The sequence below is a fragment of the Poromitra crassiceps genome (assembly GCF_964638095.1).
Source record: "Poromitra crassiceps genome assembly, chromosome: 28".
Classification (NCBI taxonomy): domain Eukaryota; kingdom Metazoa; phylum Chordata; class Actinopteri; order Beryciformes; family Melamphaidae; genus Poromitra; species Poromitra crassiceps.
The window spans coordinates 4,977,524-4,992,523 of NC_139651.1; the positions used below are offsets into that span (position 1 = coordinate 4,977,524).

Below are 15,000 nucleotides of genomic sequence, written 5' to 3' on the forward strand. Positions count from 1 at the left end.
CATGTGTAGTGGCCGCTGGCCAGCCGCTTCTTTTCACCTGACAGCGAGGAATTTCACCGGCAGGATGTAGTGGAATAGCGTGGGAGGATCACGATATCCCCCCCCGGTTCCCCTCCCCCCCCCCCCCAACCGACCAGACGAGGCACTAGTGCAGCGACGACCAGGACACATACCCTTAATCCGGCTTCACACCCGCAGACATGGCCAGGTGTGCCTGTATGGACACCCCGACCAAGCCTGAGGTACAGTAATACGGGGGCTCGAACCTACGGCCCTCGTGTTGGTAGGCAGGGAATCTATCGCTGCCTTTTTGCTTATTAGGTCCACTAAGAGAGAAGCAGCTGCTCCTGTAAGCCTCCACAGATAAAGACCCAGCGAGCTGCGGCTCTGAGAAACCTGCATTAACCTGCATCGGACTCTAATCAGATCCGAAATGCCGGTATAAATCAAATCCAGATATGAATCAAAGCAGAACACACTGACAATCCAAACCACCTCCAGAAGAGGTCAGAGAGGCTATTCCCCCAAACCACAATAACAGTCCGGGAGTATCGGGCGGTTGTTTTGATCAAGCACCTGGTTTTGTCGGATACTTATTCAAAACAGAGGAGGGTGCCCGGCGATATCCCCTGAGCATATCTCAGATACAGTATTAACCCCTGTATGCCCAAAGAGCCAAAATCCCAGAAAAATTGGGATTCATAAGATTTCATGCAAAATACTCAAAACCAAATGCATCACATTTGCTATCTCCAATGTGTATTCATAAAGGAGGTCATGTACAATGTACTGTATTTGATACCAACTTATAGAATATTCAGCATTACTGTCGTACAGAGTCTAGGTAGTGGGGGGGGGGGGGGCTGGTTGGGGGGTCCGTAGAACCGAAAGAGTCTCAAAAGGTAAACTGGCTCCGACTGGAGCTCTACTTTAGCCCTATCCGGGCCGCTATCCGGCTTACCGGGTTGTGAACTCACAAGTTAGGTAGTCAGGCCTGGTTGTTCTTGCTCTGCTCTCTCTCTGAGCCTCTTTGCTCTGCTGCTTCTTCTTCTCTCTCAATGAGTGTGGCCCTCTGCACTTTAGTCTGATCTGGGCCTAATCAGGTGGATGGGGAACATCTGGGCCCGTAGTTGGGGACAGCTGGGTGAGTTTGGTCCGGTAGGTACACCATCCTCCTGAGACCACCTGATGGAGCCAACGGGTGGGGGACATAGCAGCCCTCAATCACCATGTCAGTGGCGTGCCTGACCAAGTTGGTGCCCTAGGCAAGATTTTTGCTGGTGCCCCCCCCCCCCCCCCCTCCCCCAAAGAAAATATAATAAAAATTATATCGCAGCTAATCCAGCACTGCAGTGCAGGCTCAGAATCGCCCTTCCCCAGTGGTGCTGGAAGTACTTTTAGGTAGGGGGTGCTGTAAGGAAGGGTCTCTCGGTGCTGCCCGCGAGGGCAGCGCCGAAGAAAATTTTAGGTTTTTTGGACTTTCATCCATATTTAGAAGAATATTTCATTTTAAATTAACATTAGGATTATACTGTTGTGATGTCATTATTCAGTATCTTCTCCTTTTCTCACTCACTTTCATGTAAGCACCTGCTCTCCCTTTAGTCGTTTTACACTACAACAGACAGAAACACAGGCATAAACACTGAACTTATTATTATTATTATTATTATTATGGAAAACCAGATTATGATGAAAATCAAACACTTTTGAAGAGAGATCGTATGAAATAAGATTAGAGCTGGGAAGCACAAACTGTTTTTTAATGCATCTTGTTGGTGGTATAAACACAAGACAGCCAAATCCAACAATTTCGAAAATCCATTTCTTGCCACCAGGGGGTGCTGCAGCACCCTCAGCACCCACCTTCCAGCTCCCTTCCCCCACTCTGGGAAAAAGCTCAGAGCAGGTAGAAGGGGGCGGGGCCGCGCAGTGGGTGGGGTGGTATGGATTAGGGACCATGGTGAAAGTGCTGCAGCCCGGGCAGCCAGAAAGCCAGAATTAGAAAAATGATTTCACTATTATTTAAAGACTTAAGACGTTGTTCTTCTTATTTTTGTCTACTATTGTAAAATAATAGTAGGCCTATTATCATGAAAAAGTATTTGTAAAAAAAAAAAAAAAAAAAAAAAAAAAATTACCCTCTCTGGCGCCCCTAACGGCTCAAGCGCCCTTAGCATTTGCCTAGTTCGCCTAATGGACGGCACGCCACTGCACCATGTGCCCCTCAGCCCCCTTACACAGGTATGTCAGATCATCTAAGAAGCATATTAACAGCAGGTGGTGGAACACAGGTTCTGAGATGCTCCTCTGTGACCTCTTCCATCAGAGTGGTGTTTCCACACACAGGATTGCCTCGACAGCACAGTAATATGATGAGTTCTGTTTGTCGATACCGGGCTCTGACAATCAGTCGACACTTACAGCTGCTCATTTTGCCCACTGGGGAAATTGGGTCATTGCAGCAGCAGATAATAGGATAAAACAAATAGAGAGTGATGTAGTAGAGCAGTGGGTCTCAAACTTTTTTGGCTTCAGTAAGCCCCCCCCCAGTACCCACTATCCCTGATTTCTGAATCCAAGTACCCCATATCCCTGATTTCTGAATCCAAGTACCCCATATCCCTGATTTCTGAATCCAAGTACCCTCTATCCCTGATTTCTGAATCCAAGTACCCTCTATCCCTGATTTCTGAATCCAAGTACCCCCTATCCCTGATTTCTGAATCCAAGTACCCCATATCCCTGATTTCTGAATCCAAGTACCCTCTATCCCTGATTTCTGAATCCAAGTACCCTCTATCCCTGATTTCTGAATCCAAGTACCCCCTATCCCTGATTTCTGAATCCAAGTACCCCCTATCCCTGATTTCTGAATCCAAGTACCCTCTATCCCTGATTTCTGAATCCAAGTACCCCCTTTACCCAACGACAACATTTGGCTTCAAGGTGCGAACGCACACTTGATCATGAGACGACCTTCATTTCCTATATCATGCCTGCTGGAATGAGTAGTAAAAACGGCAAATATTTTTTTATAAGTATAGTTCTAGTTCACATTTTAAATCATACTAGAAATATTGTGCGCTTCACGCGCCCCTTATCCAGCGCCGTGCTCCGCACGCTTTGTGTGACGTTCTGGGGCATGCGCAGTGGAGCAATTGTGCGCCGCGCGGCATCCCTCCGCCTTATTATAATAGTATTATAGATTATTATTATGATCCAAAAATATATATTTAAAAAATATATTAAAATATAAATGTATATTTAAAAAAAAATATTTCCATGATTTATTCTTACATTTTACATTTCCCCCTTTCTCTCAAGTACCCCCTGTAGTACCTCCAAGTACCCCCATTTGAGAAACGTGGCTGAGAGATAATGCAACAATCAACTACAACAACAAAACCTGAGAATAACACGGCAAACAAAGACAGATATACTATAGGCCTACATTATGTACAAAAACATGTACAGAACATGCAGATAACACATATAGCTTAGCCTTAGCCACTGAATGCACATACAGTCATGGAAAGAGACATAACAGATATGGGAGTGAACCTCGCTGAAAGAGGCCTCATAAACGTCTCCAGAAACAGATGATATTTTCAGTAATTACAAGTGACGACTGGCTGAAAAATGCGAAGCGGAGATCGCTGACAACGATGTGAGAGAGCGAGGTCAACTCTAAGCACAAGAACAAACACCAGAGACATCGGCCAACTTTGAAACAATATTTACAGTGTTTACCCATCCGTGATTGTTCTGTAATTGCTCGTTGCAGTTGGCTCAGCCTTTATATTAAATGTGTCATAATAATCCCGTATTCAACATTGTTTGTGGTCGTCTCTTTATGGTCGTCGTTGCTAAATCAAAGTCTTAATAAATGGCTCAGGACGGAGACAGTAAATTACAGAGATAGGAAGCAGCATTCCACTGCTCAAACCTCCCTCCTTCCTCAGAATTTACCCAATCGTTTATTTACTATTATACACACGGCATATATCTCTGACCTCAATTTGGCATGGAAGCCAGACAGCTTATTCATTATGAAGGGATATTAAAGATGAGATTAATTTCTACATTTAATATCCCTGGATGAAATAAAGCCAGAGCCATTAGAAGTATATTGTTGCTTTGCTTTTGAACCCTGCGGTTAGACAGCACTCTGCTGCTGTGAGAACGCCTCTTGGCCGACCGCCACAACATCGCTTTTATGGTCTAATTAGAGTCTTGTTATTTTTCCCAGCAGCCTCCAGCGGGCGAGGCGCCATCCATAACGTACCTGTCATCCCGGAGCACCTGTCCGGTCTTGGGGTCGACGACGTGCACGATGATGCCCCGGTTGCCCCAGCCCCTCTGGAACAGGTAGCTGTTCTGGTTGCTCTCCTCGGGCCGGAGGGTCTTGTTGAGGAAAGTCCACGACAGCTTCCTCGCCCCGTGGATCTCCAGGCTGCCCCCCGTCCCCACGCCCAGGTACTTCCGGCCAAAGTAGCTGTGCTCTGGGTCGCTGTCGTCCGATCTGAGGAGACATTTAAAAAGACAGGTTGTTCTGGAAATTCCTTGTGCAGGTGTGTGTGTGTGTGTCTGTCTGTCTGTCTGTCTGTCCAGGACCTCCAAGTAGACAGCAGGATTTAAGACCCCGAACCCAACTTTGATAGAGTCTAGGTGGAGAAAGTCAGACCTCAGATCAGAATAGTCGCTCTTGGTCAGGTTATGGTGAAATTAAACTTTTTTTCTCATATTGGTAGGAATCCGTGGAACAACCTCAGGGACCCCTGGAGATCCCTGGAAGCCATTTGGGGAACCAGAACCACTGTCCTACTTCATCAATGCCACTGGCACCAGGCTGAGGAAGGGCTCGGATCTGAACTGGACTTATGGGCTCCATTAGGGTTCTAATAACATAATGTTTACTCTGTTGATGCAGGTTAGGTTTGTGATACATTATTCTTACGATAATCTATCTCATCTTTTTTTCATTCACATTTTTCACCCATTTTCTCGCCAATTGTACTCGGCCAATTCTCTGTCCTGGTCGTTGCTCCACCCCCTCTGCCGATCTGGGGAAAGTCGTACTTTTTCCTCCGATACATGTGCATTCGCCAGCCACTTCTTTTCCCCTGACAGCGAATAGTTTCACCGGCGGAATGTAGCACATGAGAGTAGGGATGCACCGATATGAACATTTTGGCCGATGCCGATGACCGATATTAACATTGCTGTTATGGCCGATAACCGATATTTACCGATGTCAATATGATCTGTATAAAAACACATTTATATGATAATCACATTTCGTACATACTGAAAAACACATGTAAACACTGAATTTGAAAAAGTTCCAAAACTTTTGGAAAAGCCCATAAATCATAGATTTACTGCATTATTTCATCTCAATGTGAGGAATTTGGCTGATAATGATAACCGATATTAACATTGCAACATCGGACCGATACCGATATGTTAAAAAATGATTAACATCGGCCGATACCGATATGATTGCCGATATATCGTGCATCCCTACATGAGAGGATCACGCTATTCCCCCCAGGTCTTCTCCCCCCCCAACAGGCGCACCGACCGACCAGAGGAGGTGCTAGTGCAGCGACCAGGACTTATACCCCACCGGCTTCCCACCTGCAGACACGGGGCGATTGTGTCTGTAGGAACATCTGACCAAGCCAGAAGTACCACTGCTGGGAATTGAACCCGGGTCTCCGTGGTGGTGGAACGTGAGGGCTTTTACCTGTACCCAGACACTCCACTACATCTAATCTGTGGAGAGTCATATCATGAGAATCAGTTCAGGTTCACAGCTTCCCCATTATCAACCACTCTAGTATTGATATGTACAATAAATATGCAATCAAGTGCATCATGTGGACAACACTGACTGGACCAGATCTCCTTTTTTAAAGAAACGCCCATTTTGGCTCAATATACCAGCAAACGTCTATATCAGTCGAATGTGAATTTGAATTGTTCTCAGTTGTTCTGAAGAGACGTTAGTTATCATATCATCAGAAGTTATCATGTGTTGAATAGCACCACTTCTTGGAAATATTTCACCGTCAAAAGCATAATATTCACTGAGATTCCCAAATATTGTGTGCTGGTAAATCGATACGCACACACGTTATTCCTCATACCTTCCGAATAGGGAAATGGTGAGGTTGCCTTTATACGGACAGTCTGGGCTTCCCATGTGCAGCTCGCCCTTGTTTCCGATCAGAATGTGTTTGGCTCGAAGCAGGATGGACCGGCTGGTGTCAGCAATCACCAGCTTTCCTACAGGGGAGAGAGAGAGAGAGGCAGAGGGAGAGAGAGAGAGAGAGAGGGAGAGAGAGAGAGGGGGAGAGAGAGAGAGAGAGAGAGAGAGAGAGAGAGACAGGAGAGAGAGGGAGAGAGAGAGAGAGAGAGAGAGAGGGAGAGAGAGAGAGAGAGAGACAGGAGAGAGAGAGAGGGGGAGAGAGAGAGACAGGAGAGAGACAGGGAGAGAGAGAGAGCGAGAGAGACAGGAGAGAGAGAGAGAGAGAGAGAGACAGGTGGAGAGAGAGAGAGACAGGAGAGAGAGAGAGAGAGAGAGAGAGAGAGAGAGAGACAGGAGAGAGACAGGGAGAGAGAGAGAGAGAGAGAGAGAGAGAGAGAGTGATGAAGCCTCCTGACAGGTCTTTCATGCCCCGATGCCCTCAGACACCTTCTGTCTTCCTACCATTTATGGCCCTGGGCTCGGGCTGTCCACACACACACACACACACACACACACACACACACACACACACACACACACACACACACACACACACACACACACACACACACACACACACACAGCAGTGGGCTCATCATCTCTCTGGTTGAACAGTGAAGCGGATGAGAAATGGCTGCTTTGATTTGCAATGGCTCTTGGACATCAAAGATCCAACTTTGAAACATTGTAATAATAAACAGTGTGGCTTCTTATATTTCTTCCACTCTTATTATTAAGAAATTAGATTTTTGTGATTTCTTTATTATTATTATTATTATTTTAATATTATTATCATTATTAAATTATGTGCACTGAATACCCAGGTAATAGGTATGTGAACTAAAATAAAATATAGTGATTTTTGGGTTCAGCTCGTCTTTAAAGCGTTACCGGACCGGAGGATCTCGAAACTTCAGTTGGGAGTTTTTGTTCCAGAGTCGAGGCCAGAAAGTGAGTTTCCAAAGATCAAAATCAGCAGCTGGCCAAGTCATGAGGAGTCGTTGGAATTGTTCAACAATCTTATCAAGCCGCTGCAGATATATCATGGTCATTTTATGAGATATGGGCCAATAAAGAAGCATGCTTATTTTCTCTTTAAACACAGAGCTACAAAGACAAATGCATTACAAATGGATGGGAAAATGAACGCATTGATGGATGGAGGAATGGATATCTGACGCACAACTAAAGGGTATTTCAACCACCAATCATAATGAACGTCAGACCTGTACAGGGTACTTCAACGCCTTCCACCCAATGCATGCTGGGATAGTGACTGGCCCTAAGCCACTGTGAAAAGTTTCTTCCATTTCATTTCAATGAAAGAGTAAGAACTTTCTCCAGCTTACTTACCTCCATTGAGGATCTCGATGGAGTGGACGGTGGCTGAAGACGTGAGGAGGACCTTCCTGCCATAGCCGATGGTGACGCGGTGGTCCTCACTGTGGCCGGGCGTCCATGGCTGCAGGCCTGGCTCCTTATCTGGACACACTGGACGAGACAGGAAAACAAAACCAATTGGTAGTCCAGAAAGAAACACAAACAACGGACCACAAGATGTGCTCTCGTTGAGAACCTGAACCAAAGTCGTGGTCCATAGTCGCTATGCATCGTTTATTGACACAAGGACCTCAGTTAGTTAGTTAAATGAAAACTTTTTTTTGCTGAAAAAAGTGTTATTTTCACTCATCAGGCATGAAAATATACCCTCTATAGTTAAAGTGTCCCATAATACCTAAAATCAAAAATAATACCTGAAGTCACCCTAAGGGCTTGTGTCCACCTAGCGTCTTTTCCTCAGGTCCAGCGTCTTTTTTTCAGTTGTTTCCAATGGGGGAAGAGCGTATGTGGGCGCACACGGACGTCTAGAGAAAGTGCGCTGCGCCCAGCGTCTATATTCAGAGCGCTCCGGCGTTTTTGTGCGCCGGACTCCCAGCGCTTCCAGCTGAAAATAATTTAACTTTTCAGAAAGACGCTGGTGTCGGGTGCTCCTTTTCTGGCAACTAATCATTATGGAGAAACTATCGCAACAGAGACAGAAAGGCTCAATTGTGGGAGCAGATTGGCTAGACACTTAATATTTCTGGTGAGTGTTGTTGTGCTTACTGCTTTTAATAACGTAGCCTACCTGTGTTGTTAGCTTGCTAGCTGTCAGCTATCAAGCTACTACCACACTGAACTAACGTTAGTGCTTCCTTGTATATCGTGCGCCGAGATCAGCGCTTCCCAGCGTACTTCCACGGTTTAACGGTCGGAAAAAGACGCTAGATGGACACAGGCCCTAACAGTGTACACAGCTTCGTCAACTATTTTCTTCTCCAGCAGTAGTGGATATTTTTTTCATTCCTTCCCTCCTCTCTCTCCCCCGCTCAGCTTTCCCCACGATCTAAATGAGGATAAACTCGTGTGCGAGGATATTGGATTCAGCGAGGGGGGTAAGAGTGACTGATAAGCCTATTTAGTTTGTGTCCGTTATTGTCAGGAGACTGGCGACGCGCCGTGTGCGACTGTCCAACCTGCCCAATAGGGGTCCTGCGCTCTCCGGTGTACGCGTGGTGGTTACCTCGTCTCCCATGCTCTCCCACTAATGGATCTATCAATGTCATTGACTGGCCAGGGACCCAAATTGTCGAGTCGATTTCCCAGAGGGCTAACACAGATTGATAGGTGGCCAGGTGCAATCAACTGGTTTCTACTTTGTATGTATGAGGGCTGTTTGTCTATGGGGGGGGGGACTCAGAGTGTGTGTGTGTGTGTGTGTGTGTGTGTGTGTGTGTGTGTGTGTGTGTGTGTGTGTGTGTGTGTGTGTGTCCTTGCCTTGTGTGGCTGTAGTCTAGCCACGACACTATTTCTGACTTTAACAAGTTATTTAATCTCACATTGACACCTAGAATCTTGTGTTATCTTGTGAAGACACATCAGCCACTAGGGTGAGATAATTTCACTTGTTTTCAAAGAAAATGGTTTCAATGATTTCTATCTGGTTCTGCATTGTTTGACAGTTTGTTTCTGGAAAATTGCTTAAACAACAAATGAAACAAATGAAACCCCATTGGAAACGAGCAACATAACTTCAACTATTCACGTTTCGGTATTTATATTTTGACGGACGCTTCATAGGACGCTCAGCTGTGATATCACAGACACATCCTCACGACGCAAAGCCAACTTTCCAGAGGCGTTAAGATGATACATATTTTTCTCCAAGCAGACACACCTAATCATAATAATAGACTGTGTGTGTGTGTGTGTGTGTGTGTGTGTGTGTGTGTGTGTGTGTGTGTGCGCGCGCGCGCGCGTGCGTGTGTTGTAGAAAAAGAAGCTGAGTGTGTGTATGCTGAAAGGAGTCTAAGGTTCTGGTCAGTGTACAAACACACACACACACACACGCACGCACACACGCGCAAAGACACACACACACACACACACACACACACACACACACACACACAGACACACACACACACACAGTGGCTGGAGTCTTGTGGAGATGGCTGCCAGTTAACAGGAAGGTTTGGAGCTGGAAACGCTGAGCCTGCTAACGTCCAACTTCTTCCCTTTAATCTATAACAACAACACAATGAACTGCTGTGAACTCAATCACAAAGCTGTCAACACAGGTGAGCCAGGAGAATTATACCGCAAAGAAGAGTCTGGGGAGGATAAAGACTTCAAAGCATCACTCCACGACTCTTTGTGTTTCCTGTTACTGCTGGAGATAGGACAACAATGGCACCCGGGAACAGCGATGATCTTTTAAGACGGGTGATGAGAGCTGTTGTGTTATTTGCTCGCCAGACACTATTGAGTGTTGTTGTCTGTCTTCTGGTGGAAAGTACTCAAGTACAAGTACTGAAGTACAACTAGTTACAAGTATAAGTACATGAGTAGTTTATTTGTTTAGGATTTGTAGTGCATGCAACCTGGAGGTCAGTAGTTGACCTGGGCGAATCCATCTCGTTGTAAAAAAAAAAGTGTAGTCACCAATTTTAACTAAGAAAAAGAAGACAATTGCTAGAGTGACATCACTGATGATGTCACGACAACTGCCTGATAGGTCAGTAGTTGACCTGGGCGAATCCATCTCGCACGAGCGATGTCACTGGCGAGTGATGTCACTCAACTTGGAAGTGATGTCACGCAACGCAATTGCGTTGCGACTGTGATGTCATCAGGCAGTTCTGATGTCATCAGTGATGTCACATATAAGCAAATGTTGATCCATTTGCAAATTGCTTCAACTGTGACGTCACTCGAGCAACTGTGATCTTATCTTAGTCGAAGACGGTGTGTGTGTGTGAAGTGATGTCAGTCAACTGGAAATGATGTCACGCAATTGCTCGACTGTGATGTCATCAGGTGGTTGTGCTGTAGTCACCTATAAGATGTGGTCACCTAAGATGTAATCGACTAAGAGGTTACCTGGAAGTGATGTCACTCAGGCAGTTGTGTGTGTGTTGTGTGTGTGCATTCACGCAGCAGGAATCGAGGTTTCTAGTGTCTTAATAATCACGTTAGTAATGTTTGTTACAATAGTGTTAGCTATTAAAAATCTTGAATCTTGAATCGTGAATCTATGAGTCACTGTTCTAGACCGATCACAGGGCTGCAGAGCAAATGCACACATTTTTCTTTTTGTTCAAATGAACTCACTGAAATGAGTTTTCTGCAGCAGCCCTGACCCTAAGCCTCATTCAGAGGGGAAAGAAATGAGTTGGAAGCTGCACACCGCATCAACAAAACACTCATTTCATCTCCTAATGAGTTGGAACGCGCCCATTTGCTCCTAAGTTTCACACAGTGTGTGTTTGCACATTTTTGATTTGTACATCTGTTGGAGTCGTCAGTCTGTTTTATATCACTCTCATTTTGCTTTATTCTTATTTATATAATCATTTTCTTCTTTGATGTGCTTTATGACTATTTGCTGCTTCAATGGCACAATTTCCCCACGATAGGGATCATTAGAGTTTTCATCTAATATAATTGCGATGCAAAATCAACAGAGCTGGCGAGCGTGCTTATAGGACTGCAACTAGCTACGGTAGTGACCCAACGCAAGCATGAAGGGCCAACAGTTAAAGCACAACACATTTATGGCAGAATTCCTCTCTCATGCACCCTGTGTACGCTTGACTAAAGCCCAATTGATGCTTCGTCTGCCGACACTTTTGAAACGGTCGCCGATGGAAATGAGGACTTGAGTCGACACTTTCAAGTGTCGGCGAGCAGTGTCTGCTACCTGGTGAAATGTCTAGTGTCGCTGACGACGTCACGATGTGTCGCGCAAGTCTGATTGGCTATATAGACGGGCACGCGCTTGACTTCCTTGTTTTGGTTGGGGTCCACCCGCTAGTTTTCGCTCGATTGAAATGAATGAACGTGTCCCCGCTATTTTTATCAGCCTGTCCTTGATGTATGACTTCGTGAAAATCACAAAGAACATCGTGACCAACTTCCCAGAGAGAGAGGAGGTGAGTTGTTGTGTGTCGTTTATATGCAGCTGCAGCCAAGTATGTTACATCTTGCCTCCGAGGTGGTTTCACTGTGCGTTCCCTCTTGGCTGTCTGCACTGATAGCGTTCGGGTGTCACGTGACCGTTGAACCGAGGCGAACATTCGCTGAAGTATAAATGCAACACCGTGAGCGACACTTTCTTTTTTGTCGGCGACCGTGTAGTGCTGAGCGACACTTTCTAATCAGTATAAATTAAGCTTAAGCCTTTTGTATTTGCAAAAAAAAGTCGCCATATCACAATTTGTTGCACAGCTTTTCTTGATGCTAGTTGTTCCTTATTGTGCCTTGTTTTCAGAGTTTTCCTAGTATCATTCCCGAAACTTCATTGGATGCTAGAAGTATCTTTCCATACTGGAACAGTTTGTCACTTGTCTGTAAAATCTCATCTCAAGACCGACTATGAGACTAATTGACTTGAGTGCCATCCACTTTTGGAGAACGGACGCTCCCAGTGCCAGAGTTTCAGAGCGTTTTCAGTGATTTCTCGAGGCCCACAGAATATTGTGTGATATTACTATGTAAACACCGAACATGCACAAAGAACGAGGAGACTCTATTGTATCATCAGCAAAAAAAAGTTTATTGATAACATTTTCCGTTCTTTAGTTATGAGCCGGAGAAGATAGGTTGTTTTCAGCAAAAACAGACGTTTCAAATTAGAAGCTGAGATATTCAGCCGTTTGTGAAATGAAGCATTTCAATCACATTCACTGACTCTGAAGCTAATATTTTCTGATGTAGTGACGTGGTGTAGTTGTGTGGTGCCCTGCGTGCCCCACCCCCCTCTCCCCCCCCCCTCAGCTGCAAACTCCTCCCCACACTAACACACAGCCTCACGCACCCAGCGTCTATTTTCGGAGCGCTCCGTTTTTGTGCGCCGGCTCCCAGCGCGACACCGAAAAGCCAAACCGGACTGCTGAGAATGGTTTGGCCCTTCGGCGTCGGGTGCTGCTTTTCTGGCGGCTAATCGTGTGGAGAAACTATGCAGCAGAGACAGAGGGGCTCAGTTGTGGGCGCGGATTGACTGCTGTTCGCAGCCAACGTCAGCTCCAGCCAGAGCAATCTATATGGCTCTGGCTGCAGCATGCATCGGTTTCTCTTTCATCACGGCTTTTTCCTGCTGTTTTCCTGACCTTTCTCTAATCTGGAGAGCACTGTCGCCACCTAATGGGTCCGTAAAATAGGTTATACACCTTCAATAGCTACAATATTTGTACAGGAGATGCATGAGGCTTTGATCCACGTCCCACCGTCAAAAAACGCATTTGGCGCCGATCGACGTCATTGGCACGCAACGTTACTATTTACTTTGACGCCGATCAACGTCATTGGCACTCAATGAGTTAAGGTGGACATTTTTGACGAGGAGCGCAGTAGAGAGCATACAGGAGTAGAGTCTCCTCACTGTATATCAGACTGTGAAATTGACACTTGGCAGTGATGTGGAAAAAGTGAAAGATCAGACGAGATGAAACTTTAATGACGCCCACGGGGGGAAAGTGAGGAATGTCTGCGTCTACTGGCCCAGGGTCAGCAGACACTGACAACTACATTTCCAAGTGTAAGGCAGCGCTAAATGTCGAGTGGCATAACATCATCATCACCATTATATAGATGGACACAGACATGTTCCTCTTTGGTTCTCTAAGCCACTCACCTATCACTTATCACTTATCACTATGATAAGAGTGCTAATCCAGTTTATTATGGGCATGTTCAATCACAAAAAGGAGCCTAACATCCAAACGGATTCATGCAACACCATGAAACTTTGCAGAAAGTTTGGCCATGCGCCTATTTCACATGCCACCTCAAGCAGCCATCTTGTGTCCAAAATACAACTTTGTATATACAATTTATATCAACAGGCGACCTGTCAATCACCCCCAAAACATAGCCTTTTCTATCGCCTATTTTACTCTATAAACGGGTAAGTTATACAACAAATTGGCCACCTTTCACCTGTTATGAAAGATTAAATTAGCTATAAGCCAAAACTGTGTTTCGGTCCATTCTGTAAACATTCTGTTACAAAGTGGGCATTTAAACATGGGGATGAACAGGAACGACTCCCTTCCGGATCCAGCCTCAAGTGGCCATTCGAGGAACTACAGCTTTCAGGATCACTTCTGCAGTTTCTTCTGTAAACCCCCCGAGCTAGCCCACATGGTCTACATCAGGTCATGGGCCAACTTAGAACTGATCCAGCACCCAACCCAGTGAGGTTGGGTCTTTTTATTTTATTTTATTTTATTTTATTTTATTTTATGTGCGTGTCTTTTTTCCTTTGTTACCAACTTAGAACTGATTCACTTCCCACACCCACTGGCCAAAAGGAGGCGTGGCAACAGGGGTAGCCAATCACAGAAAGGCACCTAAGTTCCAAACGGATTCACGTAACGCGCTGTGGCGGAGGTATGCACTCTACCGAGTGCCTTCTAGTTCACAATTGTTGTTGTTAACGAGTCACTTTAAAATCATCTCTAAACAAATTACAGCAGACATTGCTCGCTTTTCAAGTATACTGTAATAAGTGTGAATATGTGGAGAGAATTTAGAGTTGCTGTAATACCTCCCTCGAGATCAAGGGGGCACTATCTGCAGTAAACTGCTCTAATCTAGGACCTCCTGGTGAGAGGCTTGATAGAGGGGGCTGAACCAGAGCTCTGTTACTTAGCTTTTGGTAAATGAATCATTTTCGTACTTTTTAACTTCCAGTTTATTGGTTTTTTATGATGTTAGAATAGTAATTTTACCACACATATAAGTGATAGGCTCCTTCAGATTTTTATTACCTGGCTGTCAACATCGGTGGATCCACTGCCAAGTTTGCTGGCTGTGTTGACACACATCTGCAATTTGTGACTCCAAACAGGGAGATATGGGCGCCTACAAATAATCCCTACATGTCACAGCAGTAATTACAAATTTGAAGGCTCACACAAATGTTTTCCCCCCCATCAGTCAGCGGCTCGTATTTATGACACGAACAGCGACGTAAAAATAACAAATATATAAACGTTTAAAACCTGGTTGAATCATTGACTATTGTGTTGTATAACATAGAAAAAGCAGTAGAATGCAACGTTGATTGACATGAAAATTACGTCAATCCAACATTTATTACTTTTTAATTTCGTCTGATGTTATCGTGATGTGGACGCACGCACGCCTCCTGTGTTTGAGGGTCTCATTGAGATGCAGCCCCCCTTGACTCAATGCCTCAA

General features: G+C 45.2%; 1 protein-coding gene across 1 annotated transcript in view; it reads right to left on the reverse strand.

The window, feature by feature from the left end:
• The window catches only part of cemip (cell migration inducing hyaluronidase 1), a 195,143-nt gene that overhangs the window by 90,793 nt on the left and 89,350 nt on the right, over positions 1-15,000 (reverse strand). Inside the window, exons 3-5 of the mRNA XM_083662274.1 lie at positions 7,610-7,747; positions 6,156-6,294; positions 4,289-4,525 (exon numbers count right to left, since the gene is read on the reverse strand). Coding sequence (XP_083518400.1) covers positions 4,289-4,525; positions 6,156-6,294; positions 7,610-7,747 — 514 coding nt within the window. The remainder of the gene's footprint in view (positions 1-4,288; positions 4,526-6,155; positions 6,295-7,609; positions 7,748-15,000) is intronic.